Source organism: Rhinolophus ferrumequinum, chromosome 11 (genome assembly GCF_004115265.2).
Source record: "Rhinolophus ferrumequinum isolate MPI-CBG mRhiFer1 chromosome 11, mRhiFer1_v1.p, whole genome shotgun sequence".
Taxonomy (NCBI): Eukaryota; Metazoa; Chordata; class Mammalia; order Chiroptera; family Rhinolophidae; genus Rhinolophus; species Rhinolophus ferrumequinum.
Window position 1 is genome coordinate 48,944,404 of NC_046294.1, and position 25,650 is coordinate 48,970,053.

General features: G+C 38.9%; 1 protein-coding gene across 1 annotated transcript in view; it reads left to right on the plus strand.

Annotated features, from left to right (window-relative positions):
• The first annotated feature begins 6,929 nt into the window (after positions 1-6,929).
• Positions 6,930-25,650, plus strand: part of MRPL48 (mitochondrial ribosomal protein L48) — a 50,695-nt gene continuing 31,974 nt past the window's right edge. The window contains exons 1-3 of the mRNA XM_033121704.1: positions 6,930-7,157; positions 15,729-15,781; positions 18,480-18,517. Of these exons, the coding sequence (XP_032977595.1) occupies positions 7,137-7,157; positions 15,729-15,781; positions 18,480-18,517 (112 nt within the window). The 5' untranslated portion in view covers positions 6,930-7,136. The remainder of the gene's footprint in view (positions 7,158-15,728; positions 15,782-18,479; positions 18,518-25,650) is intronic.

The window sequence follows — 25,650 nt, forward strand, 5'->3', positions numbered from 1 at the left end:
GTCCACAACTTCATCCTCCCTTTGTAAACTTGTTCCACAAGAATTACAACATTTTAGAGCCTTTAAGACTTTAAAGTCTTAGGGTTCTAGAGTATTACAACCTTGAGAAACTCAGAATCATAACACCTTGAGGGTGGTAAGGACCTTTGAAGAAACAAATCCAAAACTTCATGAAATGTAGGAGTATCTAACAATCAAAGCCTTCTCAAAAGTTGGGTCCTTCGTATTTAGAATGTCATCTCTTACTAGCTCTACTCAATCTCTTTCCTGTGTTAAAATGGCTCTAACAAGTCCACACAGACCTGTCAAGAAATAAATTAGGACTTTCAGTTCCACCTTCTTCCTAGCTAACAGCTTCCCTAGGTATGTAAATGCTATTTTCTTGCACTACCATTTCTAATTAGGTAAGTAAGCAAGACAGAAAAGGGGAAGTTTTACATGGATTTATTCGCTTGTTTATAGGAGAGAAATAAATTTTGGTCTCTTTTGGTCCCTGCCATGAAACGCTGGGGGTAGAGGGTCTGACTGCTCAGGGGTTCTGTAACAATGATAACTTGGCCTGAATGTGGGTCTCCAACTAACAATTATCAAATGAGATAAAGCTGAGTGGCAGTGGTTGAATAAAAAGAGCACTCAACTACGGTAGGAGACCAAAAACCTGGATTTAGTTTTTGTGCGATGTTGAGCAAGTCACTTCACCTCTTTGAGTCTTAATTTCCTTCTCTTGTGTTGAGGATATAAGTTCTTTACTTATTTCATAAGATTGTGATGAAGCACAATTGAGAAAATGTCTATAAGTGTTTTAGAAAAAACAAGGCCCTGTGTTGTTATTACTGCATGGTATAAAATTTTTAATAAGAAAGTTTTGAAACTTTTAAAGAGTCATTATAATTCAGAAAATTGGGGGAGAAGATGTGGCAAAAGTCAAGTGGCACAGTAACTCCTCTAGGCGTATATGGCTGAGCATATAGGCGAGTCCTTCATGAGGTCAGTGACCACTTCTTATACCATGAAGGCATTGTCAGCTCAGGGTGACTTTGTTTTACTCTCAAGAGTTTGTTTCTTTGGCTTGGGAGGAACAGAATTATCTGAAGTGGTTGAAGGGTGGAGATTTGTTGAGCATTTCATTGTTAGGATATACATGCTGGAGGACCCTGAAATACCGAGCAGACCAGTTTCAGGAAGAGTTGGGATTCAGGGGAGGGTGGTTTGGATTCAAGAAGGGGCTAAGGGACCACAATAGTGTTGGAAGGTCTGGCTTTCTCTTAGCCAGACTTGAAGAATAATCTGTTCACTTGAATTGAGCCTTAGTTTCCTCATCTGTAAAATGAAAATAACAATAGTAGAAATGTTATCTAAGTTGGTTACCACCTATCAATGGCAGAAAGACCATTAGAGATGGAAGAGCCTTGGGGATCACACACACACACACACACACACACACACACACACACACACACACACACACACTATGGATAAAAGGGGAGCTGTTCTAATTAAAGCAGGAGGCAGGAGTTTGGCAGGGTAGCCACATCCACTTGGCCTTTCCTTGATCTTAGAGCCTCCTAGTCCATTACCCGCATTGTACAGATTTGGACAGTGAGGTCTAAAGAGAGGAAGTGACTGGCTCCAGGTCACATAATGGTAGTGGTGGGACTTGAACCCAGATTTCTTGAAACCCACTATGGTGTTCTTTCCCTGAGTATAAGCTGCGTCCTAAAACATAATAAGTGTGTATAAAAGGCTGGGATTGTCAGGAATCAAAGTATTAAAGACTCCAAGGGAAAGGACATGAAGAGACAATTCACAAAGGAAATATACAATTGTATAACAAAACATGGGGAAAGTTTCAACCATATTAACAACAGAAAATGAAGATTATGCAATTTATAAAGTACCAAATTTGCAAATATTTTTGATATGCATTTTTTACTTACCAAATTTGGAAAGTTTTCAAATATATTAATATTCGATGCTTATGAAAGTGTGGTAAAAAATGAAACACAGAGAAATAAAGTCATAGTGTTTTGGCAAAATACACCAAGACCTCAAAATGAATCTAGCACTAATTTTACTTCTCATGATAGCTGTCATAAGAAAGTAATTTTAACATGAAAATGTTGTATAACCTGTAATATTGAAAGTAAAAAATTTAGGATCTAATGATACATCTTTATGATAGAATATTATGCAACTACAAAATGATATTTGCAATGAGTTTTTAATAAACTAGGGAATAGTTTATGTCATACTGGAAACAAAACTGCCTGTAAAATTGGATGCAGGCTATATTCAAACTGTTTTTTAAAGACATGTGAAAAAGAGAAGTATAATGAAATGTTAACATCCTGAGTGTCTTTGGATTGTTTGATTTTTTTTATTTTAATTTTTCTGCCTTCTCCAAATGTTTTACAGCAAGTATGCCCCTCTTTTTATTAAGTTTTAATTTTTTTTCTAAGAAAAGGCTCTCGAGACTCAAATAAGAGTAACTTATCATGAGAACCATTTATATTTTTATTAGCAAACGTTGGGGCTAACGTGTTAGTATTCTTCATCAAGCCCAATGTTCGTCCACAGATATTTTCTAGTGCCTCCTATGTGTACATGCTATGAAGATGCTGAAACACAATGCTGAATCAGACAAGGATTCTAAAATCAAGGGCCATAGTCTGGTGATCAGGCAAAACACATCTGCAAATAACTGTAATACAAAAGATCAAGTCCATAAGGGAGGTCTAGGAAAATATGTTGAACAGAGTTATCAATGTAGATGTAAAGGGTATGTGAATAGAAGTGGTTGGAATGGTAACTTGGAGATAGATCATGAGAGCTATGGGTGCCAAGGTAAGGACTGTGTTGTTAAATTGGAGGGCTTTACGTAGCTATTGAAGGCTTTGTTTTGTTTTGATTTGTTTTGTTTTTAAAATTATAATCTTCATAATATGTACTTCAGGAAGGCAGCTTTTGGAAACATACTGGAATGTGGATGAGACTGAAGGCTGGTAGATTAATCGGAAGCCAGCACAATAGTTCGGGTGAGAGACAGTGAAAGTGGACCCTAGAAGTAGATGTGAAGGCAAAGAGGAGGAGGCATTCAGATAAAGTCAGATTAGAAGCTCCTATCTCAGTAGGTCAAGGAGGCAGTACTGTCTTCTGAGAAATTTATTTCAAAATTGGCTCCCACATCATGATTTTGTAAAATCTGCACCTGTGTCTCCTAATCCCAAACTGCCAGGCAGGAGAATTACATGAGAGGCTATGAGTAGATTGCCAGAGTGAAATTACGGTTTTTCTATTTCTGTTTTTCAGTGCACATGTGATATCTGGGGCTCAGGCAGCAGCAACTGCAACGGATTCTTCCTAGTCCATAAGAAAAGGACTTTTTCTTTTGTTAAATAACGGTGTAAACTATAAAAGGTGGTTTTGTGCAGGCCAGCCTGAAAGGGATGGAAGGAGAGGAGAGATGATAGCCTCTCAGGTGTCCAGGTATTCCAGTGTCTCTATGCTGGAGGAGCTTTGTGTAGCAGGTACTCTCCCACTAACTTGAACACAGGTTCTGGGTTTCTAGAAAGATCCTCGACAAGTTACACACCTAGCTGCTTGGTGAGTGGTTCTCCCTTCCTAATTCTCACAGGCTTCTATGATCCCACTAATCACTTGAGCTTCCTCTTGCATATTCTTTCATCATCCTTTCTTCCTCTCTCCAGGGTTAGGTCATTCCCACTCACTTGGCCAGGCCCTGCACAAGCAGAAAACTCCTGGTAAAGTATAGGTTGGGGAGTCGGCAGCATTCCCTTCTGACTTTTCCTAGGTAGCCAGCAATCGTCTACCGATGGCTTTGTATCATTTTTTCTTTTAAGTATGATTTTCTTTGTATCAAAGCCATATCAAAAAATAGAAGCAGAAAAGTCCTACTGCGCTAAAATACTTTTCAATGGAGTTACCTTAATACATGTATTTTCATTTAAGCCATCAATTAGAGCTATTTGTCACCCTTTGGAAACTTTTTATAATAGGTACCACAGAAGTATTACTTTCAAGGAAGTTTCACCTGAGATCAAACATATTCTTCTAAAGGGCCTCCCTTTATTCTCTCTTGTTCCCTAAGGCTTTCTCTCATGTGGTTGTACTGAGGACTGGAACAGTTTGTGTTTTTTTTTTAAAGCTTTTTAAAGAAGGCTGGCTTGTAAAAGTAAAGCCAGAAAGGCAGTTCCTCCATTCTTTTTTTTTTCTTTTCTTTTTTTTTTTTTTGTGGTGCAAGATCTTAGAAAATCTAAAAATTATAATAACATTGTCATGCCGGGTGTCATGCGGGGTCTCAGCTCCCGCTCCCCACATAAGAACGCAGGACATGCTGAGGCCGAAAAGGAACACCCACGGAGCCATAGGTAGGGGAGTCATACCACTATATTCTCGCTGGTGGCTGGGTTGGAGACACAGGAAGCAGGAGCCATACTGTTCGCGACCCTCACTGCTCCGCTTGCAGGCTCAGCCACCATCTTCTTGCTAGCCCCCATTGGCTGCTAGCATAGCCACAGCAGTTATATTAGTGGCCAATGGCTCACTGGTTACGGTTGACGGCCAACTAGCCACAGCTGATGGCCATCCAATCACAGTTGATGGCCATTTACTACCTGAGCCAGCACCTTTCCACGTGAGGCTGAGAGCCTGGAAACTGCACTCCTGGCTCTGTTCCCACAAACATCTAGGTGCTTTTAAATATTCACTCATTCATTACTTTATTCAACATTTATTGGAGCATCATTATGTTCTACAACCTGTGCCAAATGTTGGGGATATAAAGAAACGTGAAGAAAACTCCTTTAAGAATATGCTGCACAGGACTAAGTATAAGATGAAATAAACAAAGATTGGGAGACATCTGTCTGGAGGAGTAGGAGAAATTTATAGGACTGAGGAAGAAGTCGGTACTTCAGTGCATTTAGCTTTCATTGTTATCTTTGAAAAGGCTGCCTTCACTGTTAATTCCTCAGTTAAGTTGCTTGTGGCCCAAATTCATTTGTGCTGTGTCAATGCCAATTCACCAAATGCTGCTTTGAGATTTAGGGTTGGCAATGGGAGGAGCTCAGAGGTTCTAGACTGCTTTGGGTGTTGACCAGAAGAGTGATTCCAGAGCTAAAAATCTACTGTCATTACCATGTTTTTCGTCATGTGCAAGTAGTTTAAGCTTAGGCAAGCCATCTATCTTCCCTTCAGTTTTGTCATCTACAAAGTGAGAAAACATACGTATCATTCTACCTTTGATAAAATTGCATAAGGTTCATGTAAGTGGTTTGAAAAGTACAAAACAATAAACACAATAATATCAGTACTTGAGATGGAAAAAAAAGAATACTTTTTTAAAAATGCTCACAATTTAATGGGAAAGATATATAAGTAAACAAATAGTTCTAAGACACTATGTTGAAGTCATGAAAAATGGTCTCTGCAAGTACAGTGGAGGAACACCATTGCTGAGAAGTGGATTTAAGAGGCTAAATAGGAAAGGTAACATTTAACAAGTGTTAGCAAGGATGTGGAGAAAAGGGAACCCTTGCACACCGTTGGTGGGAATGTAAATTAGTACAGCCATAATGAAAATGCAATATATATATATATATATATATATATATATATATATATTGCATTTATATATATATAAAATGGGAGATTACACCAGCCTTTAAAAAGAAGGAAAATCTGTCATTTATGACATGGATGAACCTGGAGGACATTATGCTAAATAAATTAAGCCATGCACAGAAAGACATATATTCCATGATACCACTTATATGTGGAATCTGAAATAGCCAAACTCATAGGAGTATAGAATGATGGTGACCAGGGGTTGAGGTGGGGGGAGGGGCGAGCGGGAGATGTTAGTGAAAGGGTACAAAGTTCCAGTTATGTAGAACAAATAAGTCTGGAGATCTAATGTACAGCATAATGACTATAGCTAATAATACTGTATTGAGTAATGGAAATATGCTAAGACAGTAGATTTCAGGTGCTCTCATCACACACAAAAAGGTAACTCTAAGGAGATATGTTAACTAGCTTGACTGTAGTAATCATTTCACTATGTATATGTATATCAAATCATCATATTGTACACCTCACATATATACTTTTTTTAAATAAAAAAATGTCACTCATAGAGATTAGTAGGGAGACAATGACATAAACAGACAAGTATAAAGCAATGAGGAATTCCAATTACAGAGACAGAAAAACTCTTGTGTATGAAGGGAATATCTAGTTTCATAAAGTCAACATCAAGTGAAATACCAAATATGCAGTTATTTTTATTGTTGCTGTTATTATTGCTGCTGCTACTGTTTTTGTTTATTATTATTGTTGTTCTTAGCAAGGAAAATATGTAAAAATTGGTAAATATAAACGGGGCTTCAGTGATAAGGAGTTTGCTTTGTTATCAGAAACCCTGCCAAGATTTTTTATTCTATGTGTTATCAATCCTTCCTATAATGAAATTCCAAGGAGCTACAAAGGTAGGTAGATCTATGTCCCCCAAAGGAAGCCCTTAACTCCTTTGAGGCAAAGTTGCTAAGAGACCATCTATAGAGACAAATCAGTTAAGTGATGCAATAAGCATAATGCATTGCACACAGGATCACTCAATAAAAAAATTGTTATCAGTTATTATGAGGCAATTGAATGTCAGAAAAGTTCATTTAGGGTCAGCTTTTAAATAGAGGTTAGAAGTCAGATCTCCACGTCCTGTGCTAGAAGCTGTAATGAATTAATCAGACAGGATCTCAGTCCTTGGGGAACTCACAATGAAATATGGGAGATAGTAACAATATATGGTATGGTAGACGAAACAGCAGAACTGTGTTCAAAGTATCTGGGCAACAAGAAATCGCAATTAATTCTGCCTGGAGAAAGTGAAGGTGACACTTGAGCTATATAGTGAGGGCGGAGTCTGCGAGGGATTTCCAGACATTGAGTCTCAGAAGCTGCCGGAACCAAGCTGCTGCGGGAGTTCAGTGAGTCTCGGTCGGTTATTGTTACTGGACCAGATCTAGGCCGTTCCGTCAGTGTTTTCAGCCGCCCAGGGATTGCGGCTGCTTGGGCCGATCTTCAGCTTGTGCAGTAACAGGCCGTCGCAGCAAAAGATGAACGGAGCTCTGGTAAAGGTAATGCAGGTTCCGCGCACGCTGTGTGCGGGGGAGGTGGCACGGGAGTGCAGAGCTGGAATGCGGCCACGGCCATCAAAGCCTCTGCAGACATCCGGGTATGGACACTGGCGAGAACAAGGCTCTTCCCAGCAGCACATGCGGTGCCTTGTAATCAAAGGGTTGCGCGTCCTCCCCTCAGCTCCCGGCGCACTCGGCCGCACTGTCCCGCGCGCCACGCACCTGCCATGAGCTACTCTTGCCGCCCATTGTCCTGGAAAGAGAAGAGCCCCTCTATGGGAATCACGACTCCAGAATAGGTCCCAATAATCTGTATGACCTTGAGCAGTCACTTTATTTTTGCGTTAAGTCATCAACTTCCAGAATTTTTTCTAAGAATACTGTTTTTGGCTTGCTGAACTGATTGGGATGTGAGGCTACTTGGCGATAAAGGAAGGGTAGTAATCAACTACATTCTTACTTATAAAACCTTATTTAAGCGACTGCAGTAAAGCCATATGAACCACCATAAATGCATTCCTAGGCCTTCCGTTGTCTCCTTAACAAATTGAACATATTTTAGTTGTGCTTTTGCAGTTGTTTCATGCTGTTTAGAATGACTTATTTTTAGCAATTTATGTTAAAATTTTATTTTAGGCATTAATTGCAGAGACTATTTCCACGATGCATAGATTAGCATAATAATTACTGCTAATTGATCTACTGGTAGTTATCTTAGAGCAGCCCCTGAATTTCTTTAGTTTTGTTTCCTTAAAAGCCCAAACCTCATTTCACCCTGTATGAAATAACTCCCGATTGCTCACCGTAGACAAACTGTGAAAATTTGGCCATATTTGGTGAAAGGAGAATAGAAAAATATCAGAAAGTGTCAAAATTCTGTTGTTAATGATGATCAGATTGAATTCACTCTCCTGCTCTGTTTGCCTTGATTCTGAGGGATGCTGAAAGGGAGAGATCATTTTTCAAGGAATATTTTTGACCATTCTATACTCCAGGAGGGCCCATGAAAATCTGTCATTAGGCTAACACGTGAAGATAAAAGGGCATATAAAGGCTCTTCCAACTCTGATGCCACTGTTTCCTTCCAGACTCCTTTGTTACTGACTTTACTCCTCCATCTACCCTGCTGCTTTGTCCAGATAGTCTCCTCTTTGTTTGCCATATGCTGAATTCCTGATCCTTGATCTTGTGGAGGCTTCTCACTTGGAGTGCCCTCACCCTTCTCATCACTTATCCAAATGCTCCATCCTTCAAGACCCAGCTCATCTCATCTTTTCCGTAAAACCTTTCTAAAACCTTTTCCTAAAACCTTTCCGTAAAACTCCAGCTAATGTGCCTGTTTATTTTCTGAACTCCCAAATGCTATTATGTTTTGGCACCTAATCATATGCAGTCTTGTAACCATCCTTGTCTCAGCCTTTCTGGAAATGTTAGTTAATACTTTACAGTTATAAGGAAAACCAATGGGATCTGCGTCCGACCTGGATTCTATCTCTTGCTAGCTATATAACCTTAGGAATGTTATTGGACCTCTTTCTGCTTCAGTTTCATATGTGTAAAACGTAGATGATGATGCCCACTCTGTGGAATTGTTGTTTATAAGCTAAAAGATTATAGAAAATAATGTAAGAGTACTTTGTAAGATGTGAGGGACTATACAAGTAGGAATATTGATATTATTCTACAGTTAATAAACTGCTTCATTTTCATAATTTCATTTTTTTCCCCTTCTTCCGCCTCCCCCCCCCCCACTCTGGTTCAAGCCGTTGTTTCTCAGTCTAGTTGTGTAGCACACAGCTCCCTGGCCCATGCTGGGATTATGAGCTTTGCGCTGCCCCCGGCTAAGGCAGTTGGTCGCTGGTCACAACCTCGGCGTTAGGAGCACGGCGCTCCAACCACCTGAGCCACCGGGCCAGCCCCATAATTTCATTTGATCTTCTTAATATTATGAGATAATCATAGCAGGTGCAAAATGCGGAAATGAAAGCTGCTGATACAGTGCCTGGTACATAACAGATTCTCTAATGTTCTACTGAATGCCTGAATGAATGAATGAATGCCTTGTTTATAGGGCAACAGCCTCTTAAGTGGTAGTACTAAGACTGGAGCCTAAATTTTCTACCTCTCTAAGACCCCACTGCCTTTCCTTGTCTGAATATTTTCTGTCTCCCTAATTCGGTAATAATCTTGGTTTTCCTCATCTGGGAAATGAAGCATGAAAACCTTCCCAGTTGTCAGTCCTTCCATCTTTGCAACTGATACACTCCATTATACTGATCTTACATTCAATGTAATAATAATTTGCACATCTATTCTCCTCCCTAGAAAGATTTGAGGGTAAGCAACTGTATTTTCTTCATGTCTGTATGTACTTAGCCTACAGTGTACTTAGCTTAAAGTAGTTACCTGATAAATACGGAATGAATAAGTGAATGAACCAATGTTTACATTACATGGTAAGAACGTGGTAGAGCTCAGACTAGAACTTCAAACTCTTAGCTCAGTGCTCTTTCTTTGGGGCCCTAAGAAGTTCTTAGCTTATAGTCATCTCAAATTTTAGATGAGTGAGATGCTCAGCTTTACTGGAATAAAACTGGTGGAATCATGTACCTCTTTGGATCAACAGAAGTACTAGAGCAGGGTAGATCTGATTAAGATAGTAATGCTGATATTCATCACACCCCAGAACACATATTGATTGATGAAGATGACAGTCCAGAAGGAGCAACTCTGGGGACTGATCTCATAGTTCAAGTGAAAACGTTGAAGGATAACAGGGAGCAGACTTTTGTGAACAAATAGCAGTGAGGACTAAAGCAAATGATAAACCAACAGACATGATTTAGGAGGACATAAGAACATAGGAAATAGGAGGATACAAATTTCAGAGTGCCAAGAAGGGCAGGGAGTCCAAAAGCCCAGGAAAATGGGTGAGAAGTTGGCTGTATCATGGTTACTACTAGACTGCAAGTGGAGGACAGGGACATTTTTCTATTTTTGTTCATGGTTTTATCTTCAGCAGGTATTATACATTATCATTTAATAAATGAGGAGCTGAACAGTCACCACCAATGTCATTGCCGTTACTGATTTAACCATTAATAATGTGTCTTGCACTTGTTAAGCCCTTGTTTTTGTTAAGCCCTTTTTATCTACTATGTAATTTAATCATACCAACAACTCTATGAGATAAATTTATAACCTCTTTAGAGAGGGATTTATTAACTTGATCACCAAATATTTATTCAACACCTGCTATGTGTCAGAGTATGCTAGATGCTGGGATGTAGCAGTTTCTGTTTTCATGGAGCTTATATTCCTAGCCAAAGAGACTAATTAAACATATAATTACTTAACTTGTGATAAATGCCACAAAAGAAAGATCCTGGGTGCTGTATGAGTGTGTAAGAGCAGGATCTAAGTAAGTTTGAGCAGTCAGGAAAGTTTTCTTGAGGATGTTACATGACTAAGACTTAAAGAATGATTGAATTTAGATAGGGAAAGCATGTGCCAAGGCCCTGAAATGAGAACATACTGGGAGTTTCAGATGGTCCTGAGGAAATTGGGAGGGAGAGAAGCAGAGGGGCTTAGACAAAGGGAAAGTGTGCAGAGAAGTATGGGGATGGGAGTTGGGGAGATAATACAGGAGTAGACTTGCATTTGAGGAGGTGACCACAGATAGTTTGAAAGTTAATTTAGTCCTGGAGGAAGTTAGGGAATTGGGCTTAACAGAGCTCAGCTGTGGTCTAGAAGTGCCATCCAGCAGCTATGCTGTGAGGCCAGATATTTCTTTTTTCCTTTTTTTAATACTGAGATATAATTCACATAGCATAATTTTCACCCTTTAAAAGTGGACAATTCAGTGGTTTTTAGTATAGTCACAAAGTTGTGCAGCCATCACCTCTATCTAATTCCAGAACATTTTCATCGCTCCAAAAAAAACGCTGTACCCATACGCAGTCACTTCTCATTTCCTACCCCCGGTAACCACTAATCTGCTTTCTGTCTCTATGGATTTGTCTGTTCTGGTCATTTCATATAAATGAAATCAGAATGTGAGTCCAGGTATTTCTTAATGACTTGCCAAAGATCATACAACAAGTAAAATGGAAGTGCTGATATTCAAACCCAGGTCTGTGTGAATTCATAAACTGCTCCTAAGTGCCATAAAGACTCCGTGCAAACACAGACTTTGATATTCAGTGTATAGTCCATGTAGTGAACATATTCAGAAGAGAATGGCCAAAGGAAAATCTGTAAACAAAAGTAACTTGAAAGAACTTAGGAAAAAGTCAGCTAGAACACCACTAACTAGATATGTGCATTGGGCATATTAATTCACCTTTCTGAGCTTTGCTTTCCTCACAGTAAAATGGGAGTAGAAATGTCTGCCTCACAGAATGGTTGTGAACATTTAAGGAAATGATGTTTGGCACATAGCAGGTGCTCAACAAAAGATAGGATTATTCAGACTATTATTACTAACATATGAACTTCACTAATATAAATTGGTATCGCTCTTTTGAGAGGCAGCGTGGAAGAATGGAAAATGTGGGCTTTGGATTCAGTCAGACTTGGGTTTGAATTCTTGGCACTTCTTACCAAGCTTATAACTTTGGACAATTTACCTAAGCCTCTGTTTTCAACTCTATAAAATAGAGGCAGTTATCTCAATAATGCTTCTCTATCAGATGATTGGTATAAAGATTAATTGAAATAGTACATGTAAAATGCTTAACACAAATGCTTATGTACTCAATAAGTAACAATCCTATTTTAAATAACATTTGTTAATATATAAATATATTCTGTTAATCGTCATAAAACAGCTCTCTGTTGCTTGAGTCATGGGCCCCTGACCCACTGCTATCACCACCCACCCTGGGGCTCTGGTGTCTGAAGCTACTTGCACATTATAGGTTTTGCCCTGTGACTTCAGTTCTCTGGTAGCAATGCAATCCTTTCCCAGTTCTTGGCTCCCGAGCTCATGGGACAATTATTTTTGTAACCCACTGCAGCAGCTGTGTCCTCATTCATTCATTCACTAGCATCACCACCTCCTCTTTCATTGGCACCAGAGCTGGAGCTGCTCTTCATTTGCTGACTGGAAAGAGGGGATATTTGTGGATACAGTCCCAAAATAGATTACTTTTGTCCTGATAAATAATGCCGAGCATTGCAGGGGAGAGGAAGCACATTACCCAGAGCTGAAAGGGAGTGTTCACACCACAAGTTGAATGTCTTCCAGGAAGCTGTCAACCTTTAAGCCTGGCTCTTAGATAATTAAATCCTTTGCTATTGTAGAGACTCAGAAATCTGAACAATTAAAGCGAAGAAAAATCAGTCTCATCAAGATCTTCCCATCCAATATCTTTTCTGTATGAAGTGACCCATTTAAGAATGTATTCTGTTTACTCTGATTTCTGCTGTTTGTCCTGGTTGATAGATGTTGGGCCTGGAGGAACCGTAGAGTCATTGGCTGTTAACTCTAGAGAGGGGAAGTATTAGACGAGATATTGTTGGCAAAAAGGTTGCTGCCACCAATCCAGTGCTGACAGGAGTCCCCAATTTGGGTTGTGCGGTAAAGGGGTAGAAACTTTATTCAGATGAACAGTTTGCAAATCTCCGATAGAAGCCAAAAGTGCACTCCATGGGGAGGCCTGCTTATATAAAGTCCCTGCCCCATCCCTGATTAGTCCATTTTTATGCAAATGAGGAATCCAAATCCCAACAGTCTAATTGGTCCAAATAGTAGGGACCTGATTTGTTGGAATTGCACATTCTGATTGGTCATTATGGAGCTGCTCTGATTGGTCAGTAAAGATGCAAATGAGGATACAGCTGTGCAGTTGTGATTGGATGGGGCAGGTCCCAGCCCATTGGTTGAAATACAATACTAGGAGCTCTCTTATAAGAGAGTTGATTGGACCAGTAGAAACAGTGCAAGAGGCTGGCAGCTCAGTCTGTGGCTTTTTCCTGAAATGCAGAGTACTTAAAAGACATCTGTTGGCAATGGCTGCTAGACTCTAGTTAGGAATTTGGGCCTAGTTAACCACGAGGAGCTCTTTGCAGATATTTTCCTTCTCGAGGTCCACAGTATGGTGGCCAGTGGTTAAAGCGAGGAAAAAGTGGTGGGGGAGCTGGCTGGAGTTCCTGTCTCCTGGGGCTCACAGTTGCCTGCTCTATTCTTTATGTTGGCCAGTATTAGGTTAAGCATGTTGCCCACAGACTTTACAGTCTTTTAATATCTGATTTAATTGTGATTTTTAGGATCACCTATGTACTTTGCCCTTCCTCTATTCATATCCTTCCCAATCTTCATGACCTCACATTCTTTGGGAGACTTTTCCTAAATTTGATCCTCCTCCCCCAATTTCCTAAGTACTAACACATTCATTTATGTAAGAGAGGGTGTAAAATAGTGAGAAAATTATTTGCTTTGGAGTCAGAGAAACCTAAGATCCTATGCTAGTTATGATTGTTCCTGTTTGACTTTGGGTAAATTACTTAATCTCCGTTTCCCCAATTGTAAAATGGGATAATAATACTTATCCAGTAAGGGAATTATGATTTTGACATATAATTGGCACTAAATAGATGTGTCACTTCTCGGCCTTTTGGCTAAGATCAAGTGTAGATGTGGGTGCTTAATAAATAATACCAATAATTATCAGTCATTCCACTTCTTATTTATTTATTCACCAAAACAAGACGTGATTGAATGTCTACAATGTGCCTGAGAGGACTGGCATGACCTCTGCCCATGAGGATCTCTTGGTTTAGCAGAGTGGTCTCCGGATGATGTTAAGAATTCTAGCGAATCTCTTATAGTATGCAGTTTTGTATATCCATATGCCTATATGTATTTGGGGAGAAGGTTCATGACTTTGAGCAGATTCTCAGCAACATCTGTAACACCCCAAAAGGTAAGAACTTCTTCTGGCCATCTCCACCTGGATTTCCTGCCAGGGGTGCTTGTTGTTCACACCATCTATTGTGACTTAATCACAGCATGCTTGCAGTATGTTTAATACAAATGTATGTCCATATATATCTCCAGCCATTTGAACTCCTATAGGACAGGGATTGTGCTTACATTTTTTAACAGCTTTATTGAGATATAACTCACGTACCATACAATTCACTCATTTAAAATGTACAATTCAGTGGCTTTTAATATATTCAGAGTTGTGCAACCATCACGGCAATCAATTTTAGAACATTTTTCTCATCCCCAAAGAAACCCCATATCCCTTTGTTGTCATCCCCAGCTCCTCAGCCCCGCAGCCTTGGGCAACCACCAATCTACTTTCTCTATAGATTTGCCTATTCTCGGTATTTCATATAAATGGAGTCATACAATATTTGGCCCTTGTGACTGACTTCTTTCACTTAGCATAATGTTTTCAGAGTTCATCCATGTTGTTCCATTTTGCTTTTATAGGCCCTTTAATATTCAGCACAGTAGTTGGCACATAATAGTCTTTTTAAAAATAAACTATTTTAGAACAGTTTAGAATTACAGAAAAGTTGCAGAGATAGTACAGAGAATTCCCATATACCTCACATCTAAGTTTCCCTATTATTGTCTTACATTAGTAATGGTACATTTTTGATAATTAATAAACCAATATTGATATGTTAAAGTCCATACTTTATTCGTAGTTCTTTCTTTTATCTAATGTCCTTTTTCTGTTCCAGCATCCCATCCAAGATATTTTATTACATTTAGTCGTCATGTCTCCTTAGGCTCCTATTGTCTGTGACAGTTTCTCAGCCTTTCCTTTGTTTTTGCTGAAAAGTCTTTTAACAGATGCATGTTGAAGGAACTGAAATTGTTACCCATAGTGGACAGGATTTTCTCTTTATGTTATGCAACCTTCAGGACATTTGGTATTTATTATCTAGTTACTTTACAAAAATACCTCCTCTATGTTAAACACTCCGTTAGTAAAGCTCTACTACTGAGACTGAAATAACCGGGGAAGGAGGAATCTTAGGGAGGGAAGCTGCCACTGCCATTGCCTCCTCTCTTTATTAATGTTTTGATGATGTTGGTATCACTGTTATTATTATTGAGAGAGACAGTGTGCTGTAATAGAGGCATAGCCTTTGGAGTAAAACAGTCCTCTTAGCCATTTCTTAGCTGTAATCTCTCGGAATATAACCTCTATGGGCCTGAGTTGCCTCACCCGTAAAACTGCCTTGCAGTGTTTGGAGAATTACGGAAGTGTGAAGAAAGTCCCTACATAGGCCCATGCTTGGCAGAAGCATACTAGTTGTTGATTGATATTAGAAAAAAAAATACATCAAATTGGAAAGGGAAAATAGGATTTAAAAAAGGCAGCATGGGAGAGGGGCTCTTATTTTTTTGAGCATTTTCTCTAGTGGGTGGAATAAGAAAAAAGATGACCTTGGTTTGCCTGCATGTTTGGTATTAACTATACGACAGCTTCTTTGCTAGACAACAACCTTTGGTTTGTGTACTGTGGGTTTCTAGCCTCTTTGTGAAGAGGTGCTTGGAAGTCTATGGATGCTTAAGGTTGTCCTAATCTGGCTGTTTTGCTGTAGGTGCTGTGTCTGAGGAACGATACCATATTTAAGCAAGCCTTTCCTCTCTTAAGGTAAGGATATTAATAACAGTAGTTGAATATAGCGAATATTTACATTCTGCTAGGTAGTTCACACAGCACTTTTTTTCCATCATCTCCATTTACATATCTAGTAAGCATTTCAAGCATGAACTCCCCTGCCGTCTTGCTCTTTCCGCATTCTCAGTAAATGACAACTCCACTCATTTAGTTGTTCAGGCCAAATTCTGGAAGTCATCCCTGACACTTATTTTTCTCACTCTACATCCAATTCTTTTTTTTTCTTTTTTTTGAATTTTTATGAGTTTATTTGAGCCAAACTGACAACTTATGCCGGGGAGCAAGATTTCAAGTGCTCCTACATCCAATTCTTTAACAAATCCTGTTGGCTCTATTTTTGAAATATTACAGAATCAAACCATTTCTCACCTCCAGTGTCAGGTCTCATACTTTCTGTTTCGCTAAACTACTAGGGACCAGCTCTTTGTCTTCTTAACTACCATCATCCTACCTTCTAACTGGTATCCCTGCTTTCACTTTTGTCTTCTATCCTTCACACTAATATCAGAATGATTCTTTTAAAATCAAGTTAGCTCACGTCACTTCTCTCTCAGAATTCTCCCATCTTAATCAAAATAAGATCTACAATCCTTACCACGGCTTACAAGTCTTTGTATAACCTGTTCCCTCATCATATACTACTACTACTTACTCAGCTTTAGCTCCCTTTATGTTTCTTGAGGATCTAAGCACTCTCTTACCCCAGATCTGTGCACATTCTACCCTCAGATATTTATATGGCTTGCTCTCTTACTTTGTTCTCATCAGAGAGGCCTTCCTGCCTTCCCAACTATCCTATGTAAAATGCCCCCCTCCATCAATCTCTATGCCCTTACCTTGCTTTATTTCTTCATAGCAGGTATCACCACCTGATACATTTTAAATATATGTATGTGTGTATATATATTTAAATTGTCTGTCTTCTCCACCCTGCCCACTAGAATATAAGCATCACATGGATAAGGACTTTGCTAGTTTTGTTCACTGCTATAGCCGTAGAACCTAGAATGGTGTCTGACACATAGTTGGTATTTAATAAATATTTGTTTAATGAATGACTAGATCTTCATAGTGACCTAGTGACGTTATCTCAATTTTACGTATAAATAACTGAGGGTCAGAATAGTTAATTGATTACTGTAAGATGATATAGCTAATATCAGTTGGATTAGGATTCAAACCCAAGGGTTGTTTTGTTTTTTCACTCCTCTGCATATACAGTATGCTACCTCCCCATTGTTTTTCAGATGGTAATGAAGAGCATTTGGTAGTTTATTTATTTCTCTATTCAGCAGATATTCACTGAGTATCTTATGTGTGACAGCCATGTGATATAAAACAATGACTTGTATATTTTCCTGGACCACATGACACTTATGAGCTTGGATGATTTCTTTAATCCTTTACATTTATTGAAACCTTTCTCCTTTTATTCCCTTTCCATCTTAATCTATTTTTCCATCATTAATCTGTCAAGTAATCTGTCAAATTAATCTGTCAAGTAATATGTACTTACAATAGCACCATGCTAGACATTTTACATGTTCTCTCTAATCTTCACAAAAAACCACTACAGGACAAATATAAATATTGTCATTTTACAAAAGAGGAAACTGGCTCAGAGAGTTTTCAGTGAACTCAGATAATAAATGTTATTATCTGTGTTTTAAAGATGAGATAACTGAGTTATAGAGATATAAAGCAACTTGCCTGAGGTCACAGTTTGGAAATAGTGGAGTCAGCATTTAATCACAGACCTACTTATCTCCAACTTGTTCCACAATTTAGTTTCAAAGCTTCGCAGGATGCTGAACTAAAATACTCTGATTACCTCGTCAGCCCAACAGCCATATTATTCTCCTCTATGTTCTCTGACTTCTGTATCCAGTCTGGCTCTCACTGCTGTCCCTTCGTCTCCATCCTCCCTGAGCATGTTCTAATAACACAAGGCTATTGCAAGAACCCCCTCTCTGGTTCTCTTGCCTCAGTCTTACATCTTCCCATTCATTTCTCACCGGCTTTCAGGGGTTAACTTTCCAAAACTTAAACTCGAAGATATCATTCCTGTGCTTAAATTCTGCCAGGAGATTCCCACTGCCTACACATAGTAAAGACCAAGCTCCTTAGCACAGGGTGCATGGTGCTTCATAACCTGGTCCCTGATTACCTTTTTCACTCTGCTCCCTTCCCTGCTGCGTAAGTTCCACTCACATCCAGCTGCTTGCTCTTTCCCAAACATACCACTTTCATACCTCTGCCTAGAATGCTTTACCTATAAGGGTAAATAATTGAGAACAGTTCATTTTTAAAGCTGAGCTCAAATAGTTTCACCTCCCTGGTAGAAATGACCACACTTTCCTTTCTGTTCTACCAAATCTTGTATGTTTTTGTTCTGGATCTGCACTATATTGTGGCTCACATTTGTTTACATACAGTACCTCTCTCCTAACTAGACCATAGATAGAGGCATTGACTTGATTTTGCATCCTCAAAACCTAGTACATTGTCTGCAACATAGTAAGTACTTAAAAATGTGGAAAGGAGGGAAGGAGGGAATAAGGAAATACCTGGCATTGACTTATCCTTAGTGAGGAGTATAGAAGTTTTGATAACTGTGCAAGTAAAATGTGGGTATCTAACTGTATTCAGCATACTCTCTCCCTCTTTTTAGGTTTAAAACTTCAGGAGAGAATCCCATCTGTTCTGCAGGTAAGCTTTTATTTCCTGATGTAGTCTGCCTGCTTTAAGTGATTCTGTAATACTCTGTAATAATTTTGTCTAGAAGGATGCTAACATATCTTTGAGAAGAGTGGCCGGGACCAAACCCTGCCCCTCACGTGGAATAGGACAGTGGGTGAGAACATAAAGTGGTAGTTAAGAGCAAGAACTCTGTAGTTAGTTTGGATTCCAACTCTCCCACATACTCTACAACATAGTCTGTGACCTTTGGCTACCTCTCCATAGCTTGCTTTCCTCACTGTAAAGACATGAGGGTAATTATAGTACTAAATACAAGGAATTATTTGAAGATTCAATTCGATAAAACACATAAAGTGTTGTTTTTATAATAAGAGCTGTTGTTTTTATTATTACTTACTGCCATTAGTCCAGACCTATTGTTCAAGTCCATCATCTAACAGGCTAAGGCTTTTCTTATACTGTTTTGTTCAAAATGAATGTCCATTCGATCTGACTAACTCAATACATTTTAATCTGTTTCAGCCCAATGACTTGCCATTTTTGCTTTGTCTCTTATGTGAGAAATTTCAAAGCAGTTGTTGGATTTTAATGACATTAGTCATTTGTCTGAAGAGTATCAGAGGCAAAGGAATGATGGGAGTAAAGAAGGGAACTGTAATAACACAAGTGCCTAATATGTGCCATGAAGTGTATAAGAGGTTTTATATCTGTTAATCATTTCAGAAAATGGGTTCAGTGTGTAGAGAATCACCATTTCTACAAGCCCAAAGCCCAGCATCTCAAAATACGGGCTTCGTTTTATTTATTCATTCTCTCAACAAGTATTTATTGTACCAGGATGTGTTTTAGGTGCTAGGGATACAAAATTAAGAGGATACAGTCCTTACCATTTGGAATCTTACAGTCTTGTAAGAAATAATTTTTTCCCCAAGAATATATAATGAACATTTATGTACCCACCACTTACATTAAACTGTTGTTAACATTTTGCTATCAGACATCATACCTCATACTTAAATACTTCAGCATGCATTTCTAGAAATAAGGACATTCTCTACATTCTGTTAAAAGACCACAAAACCATGATTTCACTCAAGAAATTAATAATAATGCCTCAATGTCATCTAATAACTGTATCCATTTTCTCAGTTGTCCCCAAAATGATTTTCGTGAGTGTTGTTTATAACAAGAGCCAGTGAAGTTTCACACTTTGTATTTCACTATTATGTCACCTTTAATCTAGAACAGTTCTACAACTTTTTTTCTACAACAGTGACTTTTTGATTAGGTCCGACCATTTGTTTTATAGAATATCCTCTCTTCTTGATTTGTCTGATTATTTTCTCATGGTGTTGTATAACATGGTGTTCTGTCCCCTTCCTACAAACTGAAAGTTAGCTCTAAAAGCTTGCCTAGATTTAAGTTAAGTTTTAACAAGAAAACTTCGTAACTGATGCTCTGAATATTGTATCCTGTCAGGAGATTTAAAAAAATAACTAAGCATAAATGTCTCATTATAAAAATGAAAAACATCCATTTTAGAGAATATGGAAAATAAACACACATATGAAGAAGATGAAGAAAATAAAAATGACCTGTAATCCTACCATCCAGAGATTGTTGCTTAACATTTTGATGTATATCCTACCAGGTCTCTCTCTATAGAGAGAGAGAGAGAGAGAGAGAGAGAGAGAGAGAGAGAGAGAGAAATAGATACAATATATATCTTTTTGTCTTGCAGTAATGGGAACAAATGATATACAATGCTTTATAATTTCCTTTTTTCCCCACTTAATGTATGGTGAACATGTTTCTACTACAATACACAAATAAATATATAATTATTTTGAATGTACTGCCTTAAAAGAAACTATTTGGAAGGGAAGTTTCCGAATCCAATTTTGAACACGTTGGCTTGAGTGCTTGTGAGGCGGATATATTAATTAGCCCATTGGATGCACTGATCTTGAGCTCAAAGTATAGGTGTGGGTTGAAACTGTAAATTTGAAAGCCATCATACTGTCCATTTCAATTGATGTCATGGGAATAAACATGATCGCCTGAGGAGAACAAGTGGAGAAGAGGCACAGGGATCAGGCCCTGAGGAACTTCAGCATTAGAAAATTGGGTAGAGAAGGTGAAAGAACTGGAAAATGGGAGGCCAAAATGGTGCGAGAAAACCAGGGTAGTGTAGTTTCATGGCAGCCACAAGGAGAGTGTTTCAAGAAGGAAACAGTAGTCAACCATATTACAGTTTCAACTGTGCTGCTGAAAGACCATGAAAGATATCAACAGTATCTTTGGTTTTAGCAACAAAGAGGTCACTTGGTGACCTTAGTGACAGCAGTGTCCGTGTAGGTGGGATGGGTCAGTTGTGGAAGTCAACTGTGGGTTGACAAGTGAATGGGAGTTTAGGAGTTAGGGGAAGCTATTATAGGCAATGTTTTTGTGAAGTTTGACTGTGAATGGGAGGAAAGAAAATTGGCAGGAGATGGAGAGGGATTTGGAGTTCAGGAAAGTTTTTCTTTTTTTAATGGTTATTTCTCTTTTAATGACACTGTTTATTTTGAAAGCGATGAAAAAAAGTAGAAAAGCAAAACAGATAATATATCAAATAAACCCAGATCTGGCAGTTATTAACATTGTTTTAGATTTTTTTCTTTTGTATTAAAAAGGAAAGGATTATGTTCAAATCCTCTTATTCCCTAGCTGTGGTTTCATCCCCTAACCCTCAACCAGAGACAAAGTTCATTTTGAATTGGTATGTGTTCTGAGGAAGTTTTTTTTTTTTAATTAGTATTAAAATTATCAACTCTTAAAAAAATCTTAAATGCATTCATATGGATGCATATGGTAAAAGTCAATATAAACTGTACAAAAAGATGTATTTTTTTCTATTTCCCAGTCTTACTCCAGTGGTATCCACTAATACCATGTTTCCCCGAGAATAAGACCAGGTCTTATATTAAGTTTTGCTCCAAAAGACGCATTAGGGCTTATGTTCAAGGGATGTTATCCTGAAAAATCATGCTAGGGCTGATTTTCCAGTTAGGTCTTATTTTCGGGGAAACACGGTAGCAATTTCTTATGTTTTTCAAGAAAGTTTTTTGCATATTTGAACATATATATTACGTGTGTTATGACTGCATCTCAATGCTGTCTGATTATTCACTTAAGATACAGTTCTAAAAGTTAAACTGTTAGGTCAAAGGAAATGCACATTTTTAAAGCTATTGATGTGTATTTCCACACTGTTCTCCAGAAAGACTGCACCATTTTATACTTCTTTGGTATCTGAGAATCCTTTTTTATACACTCATCAACATTGAGTGTTATTATTTGTTTATATTTGCTTACATTATAAGTTTAAAAATGTCACCCCTTGTTTTTGTAATTTGCATGTCTTTGATTACTAGTTGCTTGAACATATTTTCATACATTTACTGGCCACTTATCATTTCCTTTGCCCATTTTTCAATTGTCATCAGGGAATCCCAGTGTTTAGAAGGCTCCAAGGCCCAAATAACTCATCAGTGTTGGTATGCCAAGATCATTCTACTGGAAAAGACACAGCTTTGTTGGCATTTTTCATGGGTTCTTTGAGAGATCTTTAAAGTCAGAAATTTCAAAATTGAATTATAATGATGTTCAGAAAAGAACAGCAGGGAGCAGTGCCTCGTTCTTTCCTTCCCCCATCATACTCTCTGGGGGCTCTGGGTATCATCCCAGCTGCTCTCTCCAAGGTGTGGGCCTGATTGTAGGGGCCATCTTTTTCTTACTGATTTAAACGTACATAGAGAGGTAGAAGTAATTATTTATAAAGAGGTCTAAAGAGGTTAAATGAAGGGAACTTAAGAATCCTCTGAATGAGCAAAAAGGTGGAGTTAGAAAAACATGGTATATTCCAGTTCAAGTAGTTCAGTATAATTAGCAAAACTAAGAAAAGTTTGAAGAGATTTTGAAAAAAGTGGGTAGCTGCCAGGGCCAAATCATTGCAGACTGTCTTGGTAAACTACCTCAAGAACACACATACACATACACACATTTATACGTTTATACATATGTATATACATATATACATTTTCTGAGCACATACTATTTGCCAGGTGCTGGGGTATATCAGGGCCTTGCAGTCTGTTGAATGGAGAGAATATCCTGTAATTAATCCTTGGCTGGGGCTACCCCAGTGTTTTCCTTTGAAGGAGGAATAACTAAAGTGAAGTTGTTTACCCCCATCCTGGATTGATGGTTTAGTACTCAGTTTAGTAAACAAGAACATTGAAAAACAGTTGGCTCTGGCATATATAAAAGAAGGGGTGTGATGTGGAAGAAGTCAATCCGTGATTACATCCTATAATTGTGTTAATTGAAAGATTTTCAAAGTCTCCTTTTGAAACCCTGCGGTTTTGTGTCTTCTTCACTGAAAAGAGTTGCCTTTTCTCTCAGGAGGCTGCAATGTTAATATGACAGCAGGAAACCCAGCTTAATGACACGGAGCAGGGGGAAAATTCAGTTGAACTTATTAGAAATCAGAGGCTTTCAAACTTGTAAATTTTATAATTGAAACAACTGGCTAATTAAGCAGTTTAACCACTGATAATTTGACCAAAACCTTTCATTTAAAGGGGGAAATGGTTAATTTAACAGTAAGTTGAATCAGCTTCTTAATTAACCAGCTGCTCTAATTATGGGAATTGTCCCAAACTGAATTTGAAAATGCCTCCTTGCCAAGGAATTCCAGTGGGTGAGAGGCTGAGGCAAGCATTTGTGACACTTCCACCTGAGATGTGTCATCATCTCAAAGATCACTTTCAGTTCTGCTGTTTGAAACCACTGGTGGGTTATTGAGTTTCTCTGTGCTTAAATGGTGATTGGCATCTGAGTTTTCTTTTTTATTTACACAAAAGTTTTTCTATATAATGGAGGCATGGGAGAGCTGTAACCATAAAGTAAACTCTGTGATTTTTCTATATTTAGGGCAGCAGAAGAGTTTCCCAAAGATGGTGCCATCTGAGCTGGCCCTAGAGACTGTAGGATTTCACCTACATAGGAACAGTCCCAACAGGGGGGAACTGCCCAGCATGGCACAGAGGCATGAAAACTATATGGTTTACACAGAGGCAAGTGTATCTCTGGCTGAGGAGCAACTTTTCAAAGGCCTGGAGGAGTGGGAGAATGAGATGAAGTAGTTGGAACTAGACTAGAAAATCAAGGTTCTTCATTGCTTACCTAAGGAGGGGGTATTTTGGGCAGTGGAAAACCATCAGACATTTTGAAATATGGCAAAGACCTTCCCTGTTTCGTTCATTGGTGTGTCTGTAGTGACTGGTGCAGTGCCTTGCACATAGTTAAGTACTTTTTTAAAAAATTATGTGTGTGCAATGAAGAAATGGTTGAATTAATGAAAGTATAACATGGTTAGGCCTGTGTTTTAGAAGGATTAGTTTGTCAGCTCTAGAAGATGGAATAGAGAGGGGGGTGTGGATACAGTGAGATCACCACCACCAACGTAGCCAAGGCCACCACTCGAGTCTCCTAACCCTTCCATCGTATTCCTCACCACCCACTTTTCCACACAACCACCAAAGTGATCTTAAAACACATCAGACATGTCACTTCCCTGCTGGCAGTCCAGTCTGAAATCCAAACCCTTAACAAGGCTCAGTGTTGTGTGTTCTGCCCACCGCCCCAGTCTCTGGTACACCGTGTACCCCTCTCACTGTGTCAGCCATACTGAAAGCCCTGCTGGTCCTTGAATGTGCCAAGCTGTGTCCCACACGGGGGCTTTGCACAGCTATTCCTTCTGCCTGGAACATTCATACTCTGTCTTTATACCTACTAAACTCCTATTTGCCTTTCGGGTCTGAATTTATTTTATTTATTTATTTTTGAATAGATAATACATGTACATGGAACAAGTTTTAAAAGATACAAAAGAGTATAAAATAAACAGTAAGTCTCCTCTCCTCCTACCTTTTAGCCACTTCCCTTCCCTGGGGATAACCAACCACTGTCACCATTTCCCTCAAATTTTGGTTTCAGTTCACATGCCATTTTCTCAGAGAGGCCTTCCCCGATACTCCAATCTAAAATAGATCCACCGATTGTATTGCCATAGCCCTTTGTGCTTTTCCTTTTTATTATTTATCACAATTTGTAATTTTATATTTATTTTGTGACTAGTTCGTTAATGATTCCTTCCTCCCACTAGACAGTCAGCTCCATAACCAGAGTTTTGTTGGCCTTGTCCACTTTTATATCCCCAACTCTTTGTACAGACAGAGCCTGGCACATCCTACGGAAGTACTCAGTAATTAAGCCCTTCCTAAGCTTTGCCTGTTTCTGTAAACTCATGCCTTGCCACCTTGCTTCTCATGTTCTGCCTTGAAATTCTCTCCTTCCCTCCCCATACCATTTTCTCTCCTTACTAACTCAGTCATCCTTCAAGTTTTACTTAAAAGCCACCTGCTCTAAGAATCCCTTCCCAACACCTCAAGTCCAGCCTCAGTGCCCCTCTCATGTATAGAGCCCTGATCAGTAAGAAAAGATGGCCGCTACAATCAGGCCCACATCTTGGAGAGAGCAGCTGGGATGGTACCCAGAGCCCACAGAGAGCATGATGGGGGAAGGGAGGAACGAGGCACGGTGCTCCCTACTGTTCTTTTTCTGAACATCATTATAATTCAATTTTGAAATTTCTGACTTTAAAGTTCTCTCAAAAAACCCATGAAAGGGCTCTATGTATAGAGACGGCATTGGTATTACTGCCTCCCCAGTAGATCATAGGTTCTGTATGGCAGCGACTTTGTCCATTGTTGTAGCTTCTAGGGCACTGTGTGGTACCAGTCAGTCCTGCCATGGCCATTGGGTTGTTCACACACTGCTCACCTTTAGTGTGTGCCTTTCACATGGTTGTGAGGGTATAATTGTTGCTGGCTACCCTGATGGGCAATAATAAATAACTGTTGAATGAATGAACATGCTTTGGAGAGTTCAGCGCTTTTTAGGACAGCAAAAGAAGATTTCGCTGTTCTACTCGGGGAGTCCTCAACATCACTTTTGGGTCTTTGGCTTCTTCTTTTTTTTTTTTTTTTAATGGTGAAAGAGCAGTTTATTAGAAGAAAAAGTACACTTCAAAGAGG